Source organism: Macaca thibetana, chromosome 9 (assembly GCF_024542745.1).
Source record: "Macaca thibetana thibetana isolate TM-01 chromosome 9, ASM2454274v1, whole genome shotgun sequence".
NCBI lineage: Eukaryota > Metazoa > Chordata > Mammalia > Primates > Cercopithecidae > Macaca > Macaca thibetana.
In genome coordinates this window covers 124,372,157-124,391,928 of record NC_065586.1, presented here as the reverse complement: position 1 = coordinate 124,391,928, position 19,772 = coordinate 124,372,157, and the positions used below count along the sequence as shown (strand labels likewise).

Genomic DNA, 19,772 nt, shown 5'->3' with positions numbered 1-19,772 from the left:
GGTGCCTCTGACATTCTCCATGTTCCCCCTCTGCCTGTCTGATCTCGCACCTACACTCCACCCTGTAACCACTAAAGCTGTGGAACTCTTCTTAGTAACAGGCATACCTTAGAGATGTTGTGGGTTCCATTCCAGACAATTGCAACAAAGTGAATGTCTCAATACAGTGAGAAGAGAAGGGGAGGGAAGAAAAGAGGATGTAAATTTTTTGGTTTCCTAGTGCCTTGCAAAAGTTATTTTTATACTATGCATACTATTAAGTGTGCATGAGCATTGTATGTATAAAATGCAAAATACATAGCTTAATTTTAAAATACTTCATTGCTAAAAAATGTTAAGGATCACCTGATCTTTCCTGAGTCATCTTGTTGCTGGTACAGGGTGTTGCCTTGATGTGCATGACTGTGAAGTGATCAGGATGGTGGTTGCTGAAGGTTGGGGTGGCTGTGGCAATTTCTTAAAATAAGACAACAATAAAATTTGCCACATCGATTGAATCTTCCTTTTATGAAAGATCTCTCTGTAACATGTGATGCTTTTTCATGGCATTTACCCACAGTAGAACTTCTTTTAAAAACAGAGTTGGCCGGGCACAGTGGCTCACACCTGTAATCCCAGCACTTTGGGAGGCCGAGGCAGGTGGATCATGAGGTCGGGAGTTCGAGACTATTCTGGCCAACATGGTGAAACCCCATCTCTACTAAAAATACAAAAATTAGCTGGGTGTGGTGGCACATGCCTGTAATCGCAGCTACTCGGGAAGCTGAGGCACAGAATTGCTTGAATCCAGGAGGCAGAGGTTGCAGTGAGCCAAGATTGCACCCCTGCACTCACTCCAGCATGGCGGCAGAGCAAGACTCTGTCAAAAACAAAACAAAACTAAAAAGCCGAGTCAACCCTTTTAAACACTGCCATTGCGTTATCAACTAATTTTATGTAGCAGTCTTTATCCTTCGTTTTCATTTCAACAGTGTTCACAGCATCTTCACCAGGAGTATATTCTATCCCAAGAAACCAGTTCCTTTGCTCTTCTATAAGAAGCAAGTCCTCATCCACTCAAGTGTATCTTGAGATTGCAGCAATTCAGTCACATCTTCAGCCTCCACTTTCTAATTCTAGTTCTTCTATTTTCCACCATGTCTGCAATTACTTCCCCCAGTGAAGTCTTGAACTCCTCAAAGTCATCCGTGAGAGCTGGAATCAACTTCTTCTAAACTCCTGATAATATTGATGTTTTAATCTTCTGAATTTTGAATGTTCTTGATGGCATATAGAATGGTAAATCCTTTCTAAGTTTTTGATTTACTTTGCCCAGATCCATCGTAAGAATTACTATCTATGGCAGCTACAGCCTTATGAAATGTATTTCCTAAATAATAAGATTTGAAAGTCAAAATTACTCCTTGATACATTGGCTGCAGAATGAATCTTGTGTTAGCAGGCAGGGAAGCAGCATTCATCTCCTTGTACATCTCCAACAGAGCTTTAGGGTGGCCAGATGCATTGTCAATGAGCAGTAAGATTTTGAAAGGAATCTTTTGTGTGTGTGTACAGTAGATCTCAAAAAATGGGCTTTAAATATTCAGCAAACCATACTGTAAACAGATGTGCTGTCATCCAGGCTTTGTTGTCCTATTTATAGAGCACAGACAGAATAGTTTCAGCTTAATTCTTAAGGGCTCTAGGATTTTTTTTTTCCTTTTTTTAAGCTTTCTAATTTTTTTTATTATGCTTTAAGTTCTAGGGTACATGTGCATAACGTGCAGGTTTGTTACATATGTATACTTGTGCCATGTTGGTGTGCTGCACCCATCAACTCGTCAGCACCCATCAACTCGTCATTTACATCAGGTATAACTCCCAATGCAATCCCTCCCCGCTCCCCCCTCCCCATAACAGACCCTGGTGTGTGATGTTCCCCTTCCCGAGTCCAAGTGATCTCTTTGTTCAGTTCCCACCTATGAGTGAGAACATGCAGGGTTTGGTTTTCTGTTCTTGCGATAGTTTGCTGAGAATGATGGTTTCCAGCTGCATACATGTCCCTACAAAGGACACAAACTCATCCTTTTTTATGGTTACATAGTATTCCATGGTGTATATGTGCCACATTTTCTTAATCCAGTCTGTCACTGATGGACATTTGGGTTGATTCCAAGTCTTTGCTATTGTGAATAGTGCCATAATAAACATACGTATGCATGTGTCTTTATAGCAGCATCATTTATAATCCTTTGGGTATATACCCAGTAATGGGATGGCTGGGTCATATGGTACTTCTAGTTCTAGATCCTTGAGGAATCGCCATACTGTTTTCCATAATGGTTGAACTAGTTTACAATCCCACCAACAGTGTAAAAGTGTTCCTATTTCTCCACATCCTCTCCAGCACCTGTTGTTTCCTGACTTTTTAATGATTGCCATTCTAACTAGTGTGAGATGGTATCTCATTGTGCTTTTGATTTGCATTTCTCTGATGGCCAGTGATGATGAGCATTTTTTCATGTGTCTGTTGGCTGTATGAATGTCCTCTTTTGAGAAATGTCTGTTCATATCCTTTGCCCACTTTTTTATGGGGTTGTTTGTTTTTTTATTGTAAATTTGTTTGAGTTCTTTGTAGGTTCTGGATATTGGGCTCTAGGATTTTTAGAATGGTAAAGGAGCATTGGCTTCGACTTAAAGTCACCAGATACATTAGCCCCTATCAAGAGAGTCAGCCTGCGCTTTGAAACTTTGAAGCCAGGCATTGACTTCTCTGTAGCTATGGAAGTCCTAGAGGGTATCTTCCAGTATAACGCTGTTATGCCTATGTTGAAAATCTGTTGTTTAAAGCAGCCACCCCAGTAATCTTAGCTAGATCTTCTGGATAACTTGCTGTAGCTTCTCCATCAGCATTGCTGTTTTACCTTGCACTTTTATGTTATGGAGATGGCTTCTTTTCTTAAAGCTCATGAACCAATCTTTCTTACAGGCTTCAAACTTTTCTTCTGCAGCTTCTTTACCCTCTCAACTTTCATAGAATTGAAGAGAGTTAGGGTCTCATGGTGGATTAGGCTTTGGCTTAACAGAATGTTGTGACTGGATTGATCTCCTATCCAGACCACTCAAACTTTCTCCATATCAACAATAAGGTTGTTTCACTTTCTTATCATTTGTGTGTTCACTAGAGTAGCACTTTTAATTTCCTTCAACTTACATTTTCCTTTGCATTGACAATTTGGCTAAGTTTAGCATAAGAGGCCTGACTTTCAGCCTAAGTCATCTTTTAACACATCTTAATCATTTCTAACTTTTGATTTGAAATGTGAGATATTCAACTCTTCCTTTCACTTGAACACTTAGAGGCCATTGTAGGGTTATCATTTGGTCTAATTTCAATCTTATTGTGTCTTAGGGAAGTCCAAAAGGAGGGAGAGACAAAAGAATGGCTGATCAATGGAGCAGTCACAACACATACATTTATCAATTAAGTTCATTGCCTTATATGGGTGCAGTTCATGACACCCCACAATAATTAGAAGAGCTTCATTAAAGATCACTGATCACAAGTCATCATAACAGATTTAATAGCAATGAAAAAGTTTGAAATATTGCAAAGCATCACCAAAATGTAATACAGATAGGAACATGCTGTTGGAAAAAAAATGGCACCAATAGACTTGCTCCATTTGTTAAAAAAAAAAAAAAAAAAAAAAAGCAATATCTGCAAAGCCCAGTAAAATGAGATGTCCTTGTCCTCTCCACCGTTCTCCTCCTCCATTAGGAATCAATATTTTTGCTATTCTTCTAGAACAGGATGAAGCCAATCCCAAATTTGAATTGAGATTGGAATTGCCCTAATACAAGTTACATTGTGCATATTTGACCTCTGTGCATTATTCGGAACCAAGGGCTATATCTCTATTTATTCAACACTTCCTTGACACCCCTCAAGACCTGCTGTTCTTTTCTTCACGTGGGTCCCTGGTATATCTCACTAGGTTTACTCCCAGAATTTAGTGTCCTACATTGATCTTGTGTATTGAAAATATTTTATCTTCTCATTTTCCAGCTAATTATTAATGGAAGATAAGAAAATTTTTGATTTGTGCATGCTACTTTTCTTTAAAAAGAAACTATTAACTACTTTCTTTAAAATATTCTCTTAGAGTTTCTAGATATGGGTGCAGTTTTTTTTATCTCTTCCTTAATTTTATTTCTCCTTACTGTCTTATCACACCTGCTAGAACTTTCAGAACAATGATCGTAATGATGGTGATCGTAGCATCCTTACCCTGATCTTGACATTAACTGCAGAGTCTTTGAAGGACCTTCATTAAATGCAATGTAGCTGCTGATTTTCTATTGTTGTTATTGTTCTTTTTTTATGTCAAGGAACTGTTCTATTCCTAACTTATTAAGTTTTTATCAGAAATTGATGTTGAATTTTATCAGATGCCTTCTGGGAATCTATTGAGGTTTTACTTCTTTTAATCTACGGATGTGATATATTTTATTAATAGATTTCTGAATATTAAAACATTATTATATTCCTAGAATAGACCTATATGGTATATGAAAATGTTGTTTTCCACTTGCTATTTGCTATATATTATTTAGGACTTTTTGGTTTTTGATTCAACAGCTATGGACACATCTCACCAGGAGCCAGTGCCGTGCACTACTCTTACTTCACCCTCCAGGGAGCCGGGTCTGGAGTTTTCTGACACTTTTTCAAATTTTAGATTCAAGCCCCAGATCGTTCTGTGAAATGTACCAGGAAGCATTCTCTCCCTGTGCTTTGCAATCATTCATATAGCAGGATAATTATTTGTTCTTACAAAAGAAATCCCTCACTTCCAAACTCTGACGGATTCTAAAATCAATCTGAAAGACCAAAATACTGAACATAGAGGGATCGACACAAGAAATTAATATGAAAGTATTGCAAAACTATAACTATTAAACCTAAGACAACTTTCGAAATTTTTCTCCGTGGTTATTACCCCGTAGAAATACGTGAAAATTTATATTTCCTTCAGAAAAATGTTACATTTCACTGATAGTTTATTACCACTGTTTTAATATGTAGCATTTCTTTATAGCTTTTATCACCATTATTTATAGTTTTATCAATTCTATTCTCTTCCTTTATTTCCTCAATCATGGTTATTAAATTCCTCACTTCTCCATATTTACAGTTTTTTCTTTTTATCCCAAATAGATCTTTCAGTGGTTAAACTTTTCTAAGGTGTATTTGTTTGTTTTTAAAGTTCTTGAATTTATCAAGTTTACTTTTTCCATGTTTTGCTTCATAAATTTCTCTTTTCTAGTGTTTATTATTTTTTAAACATCCTTGAACTTAGTATCTTGGATTTTCTAAAACTATAAAAATAAGTGGTTATTTTATTGTTGTTTATTCTTATTTACTAACAGATATAGTTAATCTGATATGTTTAACTCTGAATTGACTTTGGGCTTCATCTTTAATTTTTATATGTCTTTGTTTTTTAAGTATCCTTGAATTAGAGACTTTATTTAATCTAATACTGGGGGAGTATTATTTTAATTTTTAAGTGTATTACAGTTGGTGGTAATTTTTGTTATTAAAATTTGTGTCCATTTTGTTATAGCTACAAATATGGTCTGTATAGTTTGTTACTTAAGAGATTTCATTATGTTTTTCTTTGTAATTAAGACATTTTGATCATCAATTTTTACAAACATATTATGGACATTATCCTCATTCTTTGCATGGTACAAAGTTTACTACCCCTTATTAAACACAAATCAACTCTATTTGTTATAAGTTATTCAGTTTTTAATCTCTCTGTTTAATTTTGTTCATTCATCTTGTCCTATACTGACCGTGGCATATGAAAATTACTCACTGGGTTAATCATGTTTTTGTCAATTTCTTCTTATATTTTTATTTTTACTTTATATATTCCTATAATTATATTTCACACATATGGGTTTATTATTCATATATACATTCATGGCACATTTTGCTTTTTGTTTATATGAAAATCATTGAAACTGTTTCAACTCTTAATTTGATATTGCTTCTACTTTTCAGTTACTTGTATTTACTTGACATGACTTTGTCCAACCCCTATTTTCCAATCTTTCCATGTCTTTTTATTTTATATGTATCTTTTGTCACTAGACTTTAATTCAACTCTGCTTTTCTTTTCTTTTTTTTGTTACTTAGTTTTTATTTCATAATCATAAACTTAACTCTGCAATCCAGCTAGGCATGGGAGAGAACAAGGAAAACATGGAACCCAAAGGGAACTGCAGCGAGAGCACAAAGATTCTAGGATACTGCGAGCAAATGGGGTGGAGGGGTGCTCTCCTGAGCTACAGAAGGAATGGTCTGGTGGTTAAAATAAAACACAAGTCAAACTTATTCGAGTTGTCCACAGTCAGCAATGGTGATCTTCTTGCTGGTCTTGCCATTCCTGGACCCAAAGCGCTCCATGGCCTCCATAATATTCATGCCTTCTTTCACTTTGCCAAAGACCACATGCTTGCCATCCAACCACTCAGTCTTGGCAGTGCAGATGAAAAACTGGGAACCATTTATGTTGGGTCCAGCATTTGCCATGGACAAGATGCCAGGACCTGTATGCTTTAGGATGAAGTTCTCATCTTCAAATTTCTCCCCATAGATGGACTTGCCACCAGTGCCATTATGGCGTGTGAAGTCACCACCCTGACACATAAACCCTGGAATAATTCTGTGAAAGCAGGAACCCTTATAACCAAATCCTTTCTCTCCAGTGCTCAGAGCACGAAAATTTTCTGCTGTCTTTGGAACCTTGTCTGCAAACAGCTCGAAGGAGACGCGGCTCAAGGGCTCGCCATCGACGGCAATGTCGAAGAACACGGTAGGGTTGACCATGGCTAGTAGTACAGGACTTTCCTAGGCGGCAGCGTCTGCAAAGCCTCAACTCTGCTTTTCAATCAAGCCTGCAAGTCTGTCATTTGAGGAATTTGGCCTCTTCACATTTATCACTGGACTTACTTCTATTGTGCCTTATTTTTTAATACGTTCTTGTTGCTTCCCTTTATTCATCTTTTACTAAATAATTGTTTCCTTAGCTCTTTTTTCCTTCGGTAATTTTCAAAGAGTAACTCCTGTTTTTATTCCATGTGTGGTTATTTCGACACCCCTTTTTATAATCAATTTTTTTTTTTTTTTTTTTTTAGTTACCATTAACACCATGATATTATCCAATGTCTCTTCCCAAGGAAAACAAAAGTTTAAGGCACATTTACTTTTTCTTTCCCTATCTCATTTGTCAACTTTTGTTTTTATTATCTAATTGCTAGAGTAGATAATCAATACTTAATTATTTGCATAACATACATTTGGCTCTTAATAATTATATTTTGTACTTGGGTTGCTTTTTAATCATATGAGTCACAGTTATTTCAACTCTACATACCTTGCTGGTTTTACTGTTTACCTCTTTTCTTTTAGCTATGACTTCCCCATCCTTCCATAGCTGGCTGCAGAGTATCTTCAATACATTTTTAAAGAAGGGTACATGAGTGTTATATTTTTGAGGTTCTTTGCATATCTGAGAATGTCCTTTGCTGTAGCCAATTCTAATCAACATACACATAATGTGCACCTTCCATGTGTCTAGCACGTTGCTAGGTCCAAGGAAGAGAGAATTAATGGGATAGCATAAATCTTTACAGTCCTTACCTTATGCAGTTTGCAGACTAACTGGATGCTACCTAAAAATGACACATTGTCAGGGTAGAGAAGACTTGCATCAAAATATCATTCTAAAAAAAACTCTGTAAACACTTACTCATTGTTGTCTAGTCTTTATCATTGCAGAAAAATTTACCCACTATCCAATCTGTCTCAAGGTACAGATGATCATGTGAGATGGGGGATATTGGAATTGAATTTTTTTCAGGTACAGTGTTCAGGTAAATAACAAAATAAACAAAACCATTCATTACCTCAAGCAGAACAGAATATGAGCTCTGTGTTCCAATAAAAGTGAAAACGGATTTGGTCTTTTTGGAGGTAGAAGAAACTCATAGTGGTTTGAGTTTTACTTCTTCTTAGGTTGATTTTTTTTTAGCCTGCATGCATATTTGTTTTCAACATTAAAATTCACGTTCCACTGATTGTGTTTGGTACTCATAAAGCCCTTTTGATTCCTCAGAGATAACACTGGCTTCTCTGTTCACTGTACTCTCTTCTTCAGGAATTCCCATTATACATACATTGGATCTCTTGACCTTCCAGGTCTCCTACTTAATTTTTTATCACTTTATTTATTTGTCACTTTTCTCTGAGCTTCTCCGTATTCTCAGGTTTATCTTCTATGTCGATGAATCCATTGTCTACAATTAACTGCCCACGTTGCAGTTTAAATTTAGCAATTATTTGGAAACAGCCTTTGAGGGTCTTGCTTTTTCCCCTGCAAAAATAAATGCCAGTTCTGATTTCATAGGTGCAGTGCCACCCTAAATTTTGTGAAAAATAGAAAAGAGGAACTTTCTAGAATTTTCTGCTTCTTGCTGCTACCTCATTTCACAGAGCAACATTTGTTCTGAGTCCTTAAAACTTCTGATTGTTTTATCATAAGTCACCATTATTTGCTTATCTTTATAAAGAAAGGTTTCTTTTGCCCATTTTAGAGTTATCATAGTTTCTGTAGCTAGGTCAATATTTCAGGCAGACACTAAAGGATATAGGAAAAGTTGAAGGCTCTATACTTGCTCTGTGAGGTTGCTTGCCCAGCAGGGTGGCTGTGGAGGGAGCAGGGCCGGGCCCTTCTGTGGAGGTGCTCTCCTCTGTCTGAGAGTGTCTCTCCACACTTCTGGGAGCAGACTTTCCCTTCTCTGCAAGGTATGGCTGTTGGCAGGGTCCTCACGTGCTCTCCTGCCACGTCAGTCCCCAGTCCAGCCCTTCTAGCTGGGGAACAACACTGCAGGTCTGTGGGGTCTTTCCGAGAGAGTTCTCAAATGCACTTTCCTTCTTTGATGGGAAGACATGGTTAGGGTCGATCCTTCCTTCCTTGTCCTGTGTGCCAAAAAAATTACAAAATCTTGAGTTTCCTGTTCTGGGGATGCTACTGTAGGGTGCAGCTCCAACTTTGGGTTTTCACGACTTTCTCATGTCTCTAGTCTTTTCCATGGGAAGCTTGGTAGTCAGGATGGGGAGAGATGGCAACCACGAGCCCACCAAAGGCACCAGGGCCCAAACCCACCTGAGAATGAGGAGGAGGGGCCAGGTTGGGGGGAGAGGAAGTGCCTGGCTGCCCGCTCCTGCCCCCAATATGTAAGACAGCCTGCTGCTCCTCAACCCCAGGAGGGTCCTGAGCCCACCCAGCCCAGCATAGGGGAAGAAGGGCCCTGTGGGCAACGTGGGCCATCTCTCCTAAAGGAGCTGACCTGTGGGGTCTGAGAAGGAGAGCTGACTCCAGCCTCTGCCACTGAGACCATTCCTGCTTCCACTGTCCTCTGGGGCCCAAGTTCCCCAGCTCGGAAGGAAGGAGGGTGGGAGTGACCAGGCTCTCTGGCAAGGCCTTCCGGCCCGACTTGGGACCCCAGCACTCATCGCAGCTCCCCCAGCCCAGCTCGCTGCATCAACAACGTTTTCCCTCTCTCTGTAGGGAGAACTGGGGATTCTTTCATTAAGAAACATTTTTATGTTGGCCTCTCTGACTCAAGGAGCAACAGAAGGCAAAGACGAGCGACTTTCACATCACAGTGAAAATAAAATTTCCTCTAGACAGTCAACAGCAACACCCTGAGAGCAGGAAGGTAAATATGTACTTTCTCCTTGTCCTCTCTCATTTTCCCCTTTTGTGTGTTAAGAAGCCCCTGTTTTGCGTGGCTGGCAGGAAGGCGTTGCGTGGGAACGCCTGCAAATCTGCAGGACCCGGAGAGTGGGGGCAGCGGCATTCTTGATCTCACTCCTATCGATCGCCTCTAATGAGCGCCCGTGCAGCTGCGGCTAATGGTGGTGCGTCTGGTGTTAAGGGCAAGTGTGGGCGAAGATTATCAACCCAAGGGGCTTCACAGTTGCCGGACTGCCCAGAGCCCTCGGGGCGAGGATGCACTTGAGAGGTCACTGAATCAAATGAGGGAAGATTCAGTGCCTGCCGCCGGAAGAAATGCAGCAGGACTGGAATTTTTTTTCCAACAGAGACTACAGGCATCAACAAAACCGTTACCTTCTGCTAGTCATTAGTCCCTGACCCTTTGCCGGATAAGAAGGCTCCTACCGGAGCCGCCTCGTCCTAATTATGACTCATCAGACGGCAGCAATCCTACCCAATTAGTGGGGCTTAAGCGAGGGGCGCTTGATGGAACAAGGGTCCGAGCCCCGTGTGAACCAGGGAAAGCTGAGGGCCTGATCCAATGCCCTGCACCCTGAGTCTGCTCTTACCTGGGGGGCCAGGCTGCCATTTGATCTGACGCACTTGATATTTCATTCACTGTGTTGCTCGCCACCCCCCTCGGAGATCTGACAGGGGCCAGATGAGTGGCCATAAGAGGTGCTGAGGCCAGTGGCCTTCAAGGGACAGCTAACCGGCAGATCCCATAGAATGCTTGCAGTCAAATGTCAGCACAGAAAGGGAGCCACAGGTATTAGACAAGATAAAAAAAAATGACTGTCGAATGCCTTCAGGGGTCCGGCATGTTGCACATTCTGAACTTTAATAGCATAATGGAGTAATTGCAGCTGGGAAAAGAACTCAGATCCAGCAGGAAGGGTGAGCGCACTGAGGCTGGGAAACGCAGGCGGCGAGGAGGGGGCAGGGAGTGACAATGCATGTCTCATGCTTTGCAGAAATGCCCAAACCACTATTTATTTTAACGCTGTAAATAAGCAATTTAAATATTATCCTAGTTCCATAATAAGTAACATGGTAACGTGATACCCTGCGGTTATAACAAATTATTTATTAGGTTTTTTAAAATTCTAAGGCAGCGTCTTTGTAACTGGGAGATTTACATTGGGTCAGATCATTAAAAATATGGGTGTGGATTGGCCCCTGCCACGTGAGGGAACATTGATCTCTGAAACACGACTGACAACCACATTCTCTTTGTCAGCTTTTCCTACAGGAGCAGAAAGGTCTGCAAAAGTGGTCACCCCACAAAATCACCACACACACCCAAAACCCACCCTGTATGCTTCCAGCCCCTCTTCGTGTGTTTAGCAGAAGGAGAGAAAAAGAACCCAAAAGACCTGGGCTGGTTGCCCCAGAAGCCGCTTCAGCTGTAAGCCCTGGCATGTGCACATTCAAAATCATGCCGGTGTTTGTTTCCAGGGCACCTGAAAAGCAGGTTGGGAAGCATCGAGTTTAGTGAAGACCACATTCAACTTTCTCAGGACCCAACATCATTAAGGGCATTAACCTTTACCGATGGAGCGAAAAAGATAGTGGGGGTTGAGCTGGCCATTATTAATGAAGATGAGCCTTCTTACGAATATATTAATTAAATTTTTATTTCTTAATTAGATCCTTACATATCTAGCTTAGGAGTCCTTTCTTTAGCTCAATGTAAGATACCACTGAACTTACCAAGAAATAGAAGGAGGGACTCCTGACCTCAGCAGTTCTGACAAAGTCAGAGAATATTGTGGGCCAGCATGTCTGTGATTAGGAACCAAGTATGAGAGACAAGTAGGGCTGTGGATCCTCACAAGGGGAGTCCTGGGTGCTGAAATGATCAGGGAGGACAAGCGGTGAGCACGTGGGCAAAGCAGAGCACGCTTAGGAGCAGGCAGAGGATGGGAAAGGCTCCAAGTGCTAGCACAGAACAAGCTGAGGTGTGGGGCCAGAAGCACCTGAGGAGGACATTAGATAGTACATAGAGGGTGTTCCCAAACTTATCAACAAAGATCACACACCCACAGAGCAGGGCGGATCAAAATATGGAAAGAGAAACCCATGACTGAGCTCTTTAGTATGTGTGTTTTTCTCCTTTGGAAAGCTTTCTATAATGCACATACATTACTCAGAATGAGAAATATAAGTTTATGGAAAAAACTACACAAACTGTGAATGGGCACATTCAGCTGCATAGAAGAACAAGTGTGAGGTCAAGAGGCAGCTGCGGCCAGACGTCGGAGGCCTGGAGAGTCAGAGGGAGGGGTCACAGCACAGCCACAGGCTTTCCCAGAGGCAGGCTCAGCATTGCAAGGGTCAGGGAGCCCCCACGTGGCAAGGCCCTGAGTCTTGTCCTCTTGTAGATCCAGCTCATTCCAAAGCCACCACCCCATGGCTGCCACCGAGTGACTTAGGCTCTGTCCACCCTGCTGCAGAGAGCAGGGACACAAATGACCATTGGAAAGGATGAAGTTGGTGGCATGTGCGGTGTTTCTAATCAACACATGGAAAGCGGAAGTCAGGTTCAGGTTTGTGGTCTATGCAGAGCATCTTCACATGCCTAGTGCTGAGTTGGGCATGGGAGCTCATGGGGTGGGGAGTGGGGGCTGCAAGAGTGCAAGGCCAGATCTCTGCCCTCAGGAGCCTGAACTGTCTGGGGAAATTTGCATTCTCTGCACTCCTTCTAGTGCAATGAGCCAGGTAAACCCCCTTGTTGGTCCAAATCTATGACACAAAGCCCCACTGTGCAATTAGATTCTCATCTGCTAAAGCTCAAAATGACCCAGGGTTCTGTGTGTCCCTGGGCTCCTAGGTGACCACAGTCCTCATGAGTCCTCCTGTGTGCAGAGATACATCATCTCAGACCTAGTGCAGGGGGGGCTCTCAGTCCACAGAGAACACAGCATCAGAGTGTGCAATAGACTTACTGTTTGTGATCACACGCCAAATGTCACAAGGCTAATTAGAGGAAATAATCTATCCAAAAGCAGTCCTTGCAAACCAGGAGATGCTTGGTCATGCAATAGTGAAGAGAGCTGCTCTGGGTCTTGCAGAGGGGTAGGCTCCTGATCCCAGCTCAGCAAGATGAATGCCAGTTAGGATGAGCCAGCCTGCCTGGGCTCCTCTCACCAGCTGCAAGCCACACATCCCTGCCCATGCTGGCCTGGACAGACAGGGTAGATGTTGAAGGCCACTGAAGGGGCCCCTCGCCCTTCTTAGGATTCTCTCTTTCCTCTCTTCAATATATTCTGCAGCCTGGGACATTGCTCAGTTGACTAGCGGCAACCATCAAGGTACAGCCTTGGTCTTATCAGAAGGAGTGGCATGTAGGTAAATGGACACCCAGTGGAAGAGGATACAAAGGCCACAGCAAGACAGTGAGGGAAGAGAACCAGAGACTTCTGTGCCGACTTCCCAAGCTGAGTCAGGGAAGCACCCTCCAGGACATGTGAAGATGAGTCACAGGACATCTACAGGACAGGCTGCAGTGGTGCCTCCCCACACCTGGACCAAGACCAGCCAAAGTTCAGTTCAAGGGTCATTGTTGGAGATGCCCAAAACAGGTGAGGTGAACACCACAAGAGTGGGTCCCTTGTTGTGCACCTGGTAACTAAAGAATGTCCCTTCCCAACCAGAAAGAAATGGATCAAATAATACAGGAGCCAGGAATTCCCAGCCACAAACCCACACTTAGGGCATGCAATGGAGACTCTCTCTTCTGATTTCTCACTCATGTGAGCCCCTAGTCCTACTTTAATGGCAAGTTAATTAAGAATTAAATGAATCTAAGAAGCTGTGACCATATAGAGTTTGTCTTGGCCAAGAAGGTAGCTAGATTTCAAGATCCTGAAGGGATTCCATTGCGCATAGAACTTTTTGGATGGGATAAAATTTTCACAACAGAATGCATCTACTGTCATGTTATTCTTGATCTTTTCATTTTGTGGTATTGTAAAACCATAGAGAATCGACAAATCTTAGCTCTGGAAAGAATGTTAAAAGCTAGTCAACCCAATTCCTTTAGTTAACAAAAGGACTTGCCCAAGGTTCCAAGAGCTGGTTGGAGGCAGAGTAGAGGTTGTCACTGGTGTCTGGAACTGGGATCCTCCCTGCCTGGCACAACCAGGAAGGCTTCTGACACCCAGGACCTTACCGCATTTCAGAAGACACCTACAGTCTTGGCTCCAAACCCAATCGGCCTTGACATTGATCTCAGCTGTGCAACCTTCTGCCACTCAGAACTCTGCCCACCATGTGGGACAGGGAAGCTTCAGAAGGTTGCGTGGTCCCAGGCTCTGGCCCTGCTGACCTCTCCATGTGTCCCCTCCACTTTCCCATTCCCATGCTGTCTCTGATCCACATAAGAGTCTCCGAACACTCAACGATCCTTCCTGTTTCTGCACCTTGCTCACACGTGCCTCTCTACTTGAATGTCCTTTTCTCTCTGCACAGCCTGGGTCCTTCCAAGTCTACACCAACATCCAAAAAGTAAAGTGTGACCTTCTCTAGGAAGGCTTTCCTGACACCTCATACCTCCCTAGCTCCTGGCAAGCATGGATTCTCTGTAGGGGAATGATGAGCACTGCACTGAATTCTAACTGCAGGACCAACAAGACTGTGATTCTCTTGAGGGTAAAGATAGCTTTTATTCTTTTTCTACACTTAGCATCCAACAAATGCCTGGTCCAAGGGAAGTGCTAAATAATTGACAAATGGCTAAAAATAAAACTAGCATTTACTAAGGGCCTATTATATCATATTAACTCATCCAATCTTCATAATAACAACATATAAGATATATATGAGTTTATGTACAAAAAAAACTGGGGTTCAGAAAGTTAAAACACTTTGATGGGGTTTATAGAGCTGGTGCCCACAGGGAGCCAAGATTAAGAGGCCAGGGTGGCTACCAAGTGCAAAGAAAGAAGCTAGAAGACAGGGTTCTAAAAAGGCCTGTCACAGAACTGCCTACTTCCTTCTTACAGCTGCACTGATTTTTCACAATCTCTGATTAAATCCGTGATCTTTTCTAATAATACATTATGCTGAAAGGATGGCCAGAGAATACTGCAAACTAAAAAATAACTCCATTCTGTGGACCATTTGGGTTCATGCAGAAAAAAAAATCAATAGTTTGCAAAGAATTTTTATTATATTCCATTATTACTATATGTCAAGTTAAGTAAATGTGAGCAGGCTTCAGCCAAACCAACTGACAGGTGGTGGAGGGGAAAGGTATTGGCATTTCAACATGAAGAGCTCCACGGTTTCATCTCAAGATAATGCCAGTGGATAGGAAGCTCAGTGCAGAGAAATACAAGGGACGGCTCTTCCCAGACATAAGATTCTCTCCACATCCTTCTTGAATAGCCTCATTGTGGAATCCACAGGCAGGCCTGCTTCAATGGGTGGCCCACGTGGGTTCTGGGTGGGGAGGCAGAGCTGGAAAGCAAATCTTGGCACCTGGGATCCTATTTTCCCATTATAGTTCATGAAGAAGTTAGGCCCCAAACAATGACAAATAACGATTAAGATCACAACAGGCCAGGTGTGGTGGTTCACGCCTGTAATCCCAGCACACTGGGAGGACAAAGCAGGAGGATCATTTGAGGTCAGGAGTTCGAGACCAGCTTAGCCAACATGGTGAAACCCTGAAACCCCGTCTCTACTAAAAATACAAAAATTATCTGGGTGTGATGGTGCACACCTATAATCCCAGATAGTCAGGAGGCTGAGACAGGAGAATTGCTTGAGCCTGGAGACAGAGGCAGCAGTGAGCCGAGACTGCGCCACTGCACTTCAGCCTGGGCAACAGAGTGATACTCCATCTCAAAAACAAAAAGAAAAAAGAAAAGATCACAATAAAAACGTTTAAAATTTAAATTTTTAGGTGTAGTGGGATCCCTATGATAAAACTGTTCTATATTTGACAGTGATGGTGATCACACAAATATACAAAAGGGCATAGAACTAAACACACACACAAGTAAGCACGTGTAAAATCTGAATACAGTCAGTGGGCTGTATGAGCGTCAGTATCCTGGCTATGATATATACTGTGGTTAAGCAAGGGTAAAGCAGATACAAGATCTCTCCACATTGTTCCTTACCATAGATGTGACACTACAGTGAACTCAGGATAAAACATTTTTCTGAAAAACTAGTCATTACTCAGATTAAGTTTCTGGATGTACCAGGCACCATTGTGAGAGGTAACCAGTTGACTGAGTTGTGTGGTCACAGCCTTTGCAATGTCACAGCCAAAGAATTGTTTTGCTGTGCTCTGTGCTGGGACTCCCATTTACATTTTCCCAGACCTTTCCTTCCCACGGCACTGCTCTGTAGTCAGACGTAGTTCCCTGAGAGCGGACCACTGACAGCCCAGGCCAAGGCCGAAATGGCAGAGCCTTCCTCTGCATCTGGGCAGCCTGTGATGCACCAGGTCAGGCATGGTGGGAATGGGAGGACTTCTGCATACTGCATTCTTCACTCTTAAAAAGCAGGCATCATAGGAGTACGGGCAAAGCTGCTGAGTTTTGTATTTTTAGCATCAAAAATGAAGCCAGCTGGAGGGCGTCCTTGCACACCCATCATAGGAGTAGAGGAAAAGCCACTGAGTTTTGTACGTTTTAGTTTCAGAAGTGTAGCCGGCTAGAGGGCATCCCTGTACCTTCTTCCTTCTTTCTCTTCCACATAGCTTCTTTCTCTCCACATCTCAAACCCAAAGCCCAGCCCTCAACCCACTAAGCAGAGTGGAAAGGTCCCTCATTGGGTCCTTCTCTGGGTGGTGCTCTTCTCCCCAGCCTGTGACAGACAAGACCAAGACTGGAAATTAGGATAAAACAGATTTCAACGTAAAGATGCTGGGGACACTGTCAAAGTCTATCGCCCTCAGGTAGTGTGGGTCACACATATTCCCAGCTTCCCAAATCCTGCAAGGAGGAGACACCACATTGCCAGACCTTTAAAAAAAATTTTTAAAAAGACAAAATAAAACCCTATTTATAAAGCAAATGACAAATCAGGCCCAACCGAAGACTGTGACTTCCAATTGCAAAATAGCTGTTTGTAACTTGAGGATTTCACCGGGTAAACAACGGCCTCTGTTAGGCTGACTTCGATGCTCAATCCTCTCACATTCCCATCACAAGTTCTGAATGCTTTTGTTTGTGTTGCAATCTTCAGGTCCCCTACCATGGCTGGTGCTTTTGGAACCTTTCCAATCCTATCGTTTGAATCTGTCTCCTGCTTATGGGCAGCAAAAACACAGTAAAAATGTGCAGTACATCCTGTTTGCAACAGGAAATGAGTCTAAGACCCATGGCTTAAGAGAGCAAACACAGGTTCCCAGACTAGCACAGACCCATAATCAGCCTGTCTAGCAACTTTGGTAGAAGTTAAGTAAAAACTAAAATGGCTCCCAATGTCTTCCTGATCACGCTGAAACCACCAGGATTCTCTGAATTACAAGTGACAGAAACACAACTCGAACTAGCTTAAGCACTAAGGATAATCCAAGGCCTGAAATAACTGAGAAAGTCCAGGGGTGGAGTCAGGAGCCAGCCTCATTGGAGCCTGAGGATCAGCCCTGCCAGGTCACGTTGTGCCCTCCAGGCCGGCTGCCTCCTGCCTGGCTCACTGGCAAGCAGATCACTCCATCGCTCCAGGCGTTGGTCCTTAGAGTTCCTGATGAGTGAGAAAGCGAGCATCCCTCCTGAGAGCTCCATTGCAAGCCCCGAGAAGGACTCTGTATGGCCCAAAGGAGGTCGCGAGCCTATTCTTAAGGTGATCACGGAGGCCGCAGAGATGGAGGACTTCAGTTGGCCATAAGGGGCCAAGAGCCCACTCTGGGGCTTCCCAGCTTGGGAGTGCAGATGGAGGGGCGTCTGGTATTAAAGGTGAATGCAGAAAAAGGAGGTGTCCAGTTAACCTTCGTATCTAAGCAAGATTCTTTCAGAATGTAAAAAGTGCTGAAATATGTAGATCTATGAAGCATGCCTACAATTACTGACGGCCGGTTGGAAGACAAATTTCTGTAAGATAATTCAGAGGTAGTTCTATTTTTAAACTTAAAGTTTCCCAGTTCCCATTCAGATTGCATTTTAAAAATATAGTTTCAGGGAATTTCATTTTAAAGGAAAAGGTGAAACCCAAAACCACTTGCTTTAAGTTTTAAATGGAGGTTTCTGGACATGTTGGTGACTTTATTTATTTATTTATAGACTCAACCTCATTGTCTGTTACAGTGAAAATGTACTGTGAGATCCAACTGCCATGGATAAAAAGATTTCAGTCCTACAGTTCCTGGAAAAAAAAATTCTATTTTGTTCCCAAGTCCATTCATTTTATTTATAAAAGAGGAAGCCATACGAAATACACAAGTACTGATTCTCCTGTTTTGTTTAAGAAGCTTCAAGTTTATATCGAGATAAAGTATTGCAAGGAATTTGCTTAAAGATCACTGATTAACACAAATCATCTCTTGTTTGCCAAGAACATGTATACATTTAAAAATGAGTAATTAAAAGGAACCATTTTTTAAATATTTTATGAAACAGTCCTGGTCAAATTGCTTAGAGAGACCATACATCACCTATAGGAATTCCCCACCTTCTGGACTATGGAAGTGCCCTCTGATAGGAATAAGACTTGAACAAGTGAGGACTCACTTAAAAATTTAAACCGCCAAGACTCCCATGGAATGTTGGGATTTCTTACTCATCCAAACTCTCTTGGTGACAATGACAGAAACAGAACTCAAACAAGCTGGGAAAGAGGAGAGGATGCTTGATCAATAAAACTGGCAAGTTACAGGGGGTGGGTGGGGACAACGGGATCTGAGAACTGGATGCAGCCAGGCCCCTTCCATGCTCGCTGCTACCTAGGTCGATTTTGTTCCCTCAGTTGAGCTTCTCTATGAGGGCAGGACCATGGCTTCTGGAAGCGTCTGGGCTCATATTCCAGCTCCACAACAAGAGAGAAAAGATTTGCTTTAACTCTCCCTGCTTTGATGTGACTTAGATTCAACTTTACCACATGCCCCAGGTCCAGACCTGTCAGATGACCAGAAGAATGGGGCACTGTGATTGACTCAGCCTCAGTTCCACCAACCCACATTCCAGAAGGAGATGGTATGTGGGATCGGGGAAGGTCTGTACCACCACCTTAGGTCTAGGCAAACAAACAGGGATCCAGGTCAGGGCTTAGCATTAGAGTAGTGCCACTCAAAGTCCAAGGAGCAGTGAGGTCCGCATGCTGTTCTGTCAGTTATGAGTCCATGCCAAGACAAGGAGCTTCACCAGCATGTAAATCAGTACACTGCCTCCTCTATTGAGGAAGTCTCACTCTCAAAAAAAAAAAAAAAAAAGTCAGTTCAACCAAAAACTGTGTTCAGAGACCTATTTGGCTTCGTGCTTTTGAGTGATGCTTCTACACAGTACCCTGAAAGGTACTGGAGATGCAGAAATAAATCTCACGCACGCACATACACACACACACACACACACACACACCATTTCTGATAATCTGGCAAGAGAGAAGGGCATATACACAAAAAACATAGTGCAATAATGGCTGATGAGCATAAGATCAAGGTAATCATGCCAAACCCCTGAATGAAGGATCTATGATTTCATTCAAAACAGAAAACCTGTTCAATGAAGCCCTCTAAAGAGCTTGTATAGCAAGACAGTGCTGCCCCGTTCTGGTGATTTTGTGGGTCCATCCCGAACAGGACCCCAGGAGAGACGATCAGCAGGAGCCCAGTTAGGACTTTGGCCCTGAGGACTGAGTAACCTTTGGTCCTCATCCAGTGCTCCAGCACCACAATTCCAGCTCTGGATTCCAACTTGTCCTCGCTGCTGAAGCTCAGGATCTGACCTTGAGCTCTCCTCTGCTTTCAGACATGAAAACCCC

General features: G+C 42.5%; 1 protein-coding gene across 5 annotated transcripts in view; it reads right to left on the bottom strand.

Moving 5' to 3' along the window:
* Nucleotides 1–6,173: 6,173 nt before the first annotated feature.
* Nucleotides 6,174–19,772, bottom strand: part of LOC126962584 (peptidyl-prolyl cis-trans isomerase A-like) — an 890,552-nt gene continuing 876,953 nt past the window's right edge. For all 5 annotated transcript variants that reach the window (XM_050803807.1, XM_050803804.1, XM_050803808.1 and 2 more), the window contains exon 2: nucleotides 6,174–6,927. In XM_050803807.1, the coding sequence (XP_050659764.1) occupies nucleotides 6,386–6,883 (498 nt within the window). In that variant the 5' untranslated portion in view covers nucleotides 6,884–6,927 and the 3' untranslated portion in view covers nucleotides 6,174–6,385. The remainder of the gene's footprint in view (nucleotides 6,928–19,772) is intronic.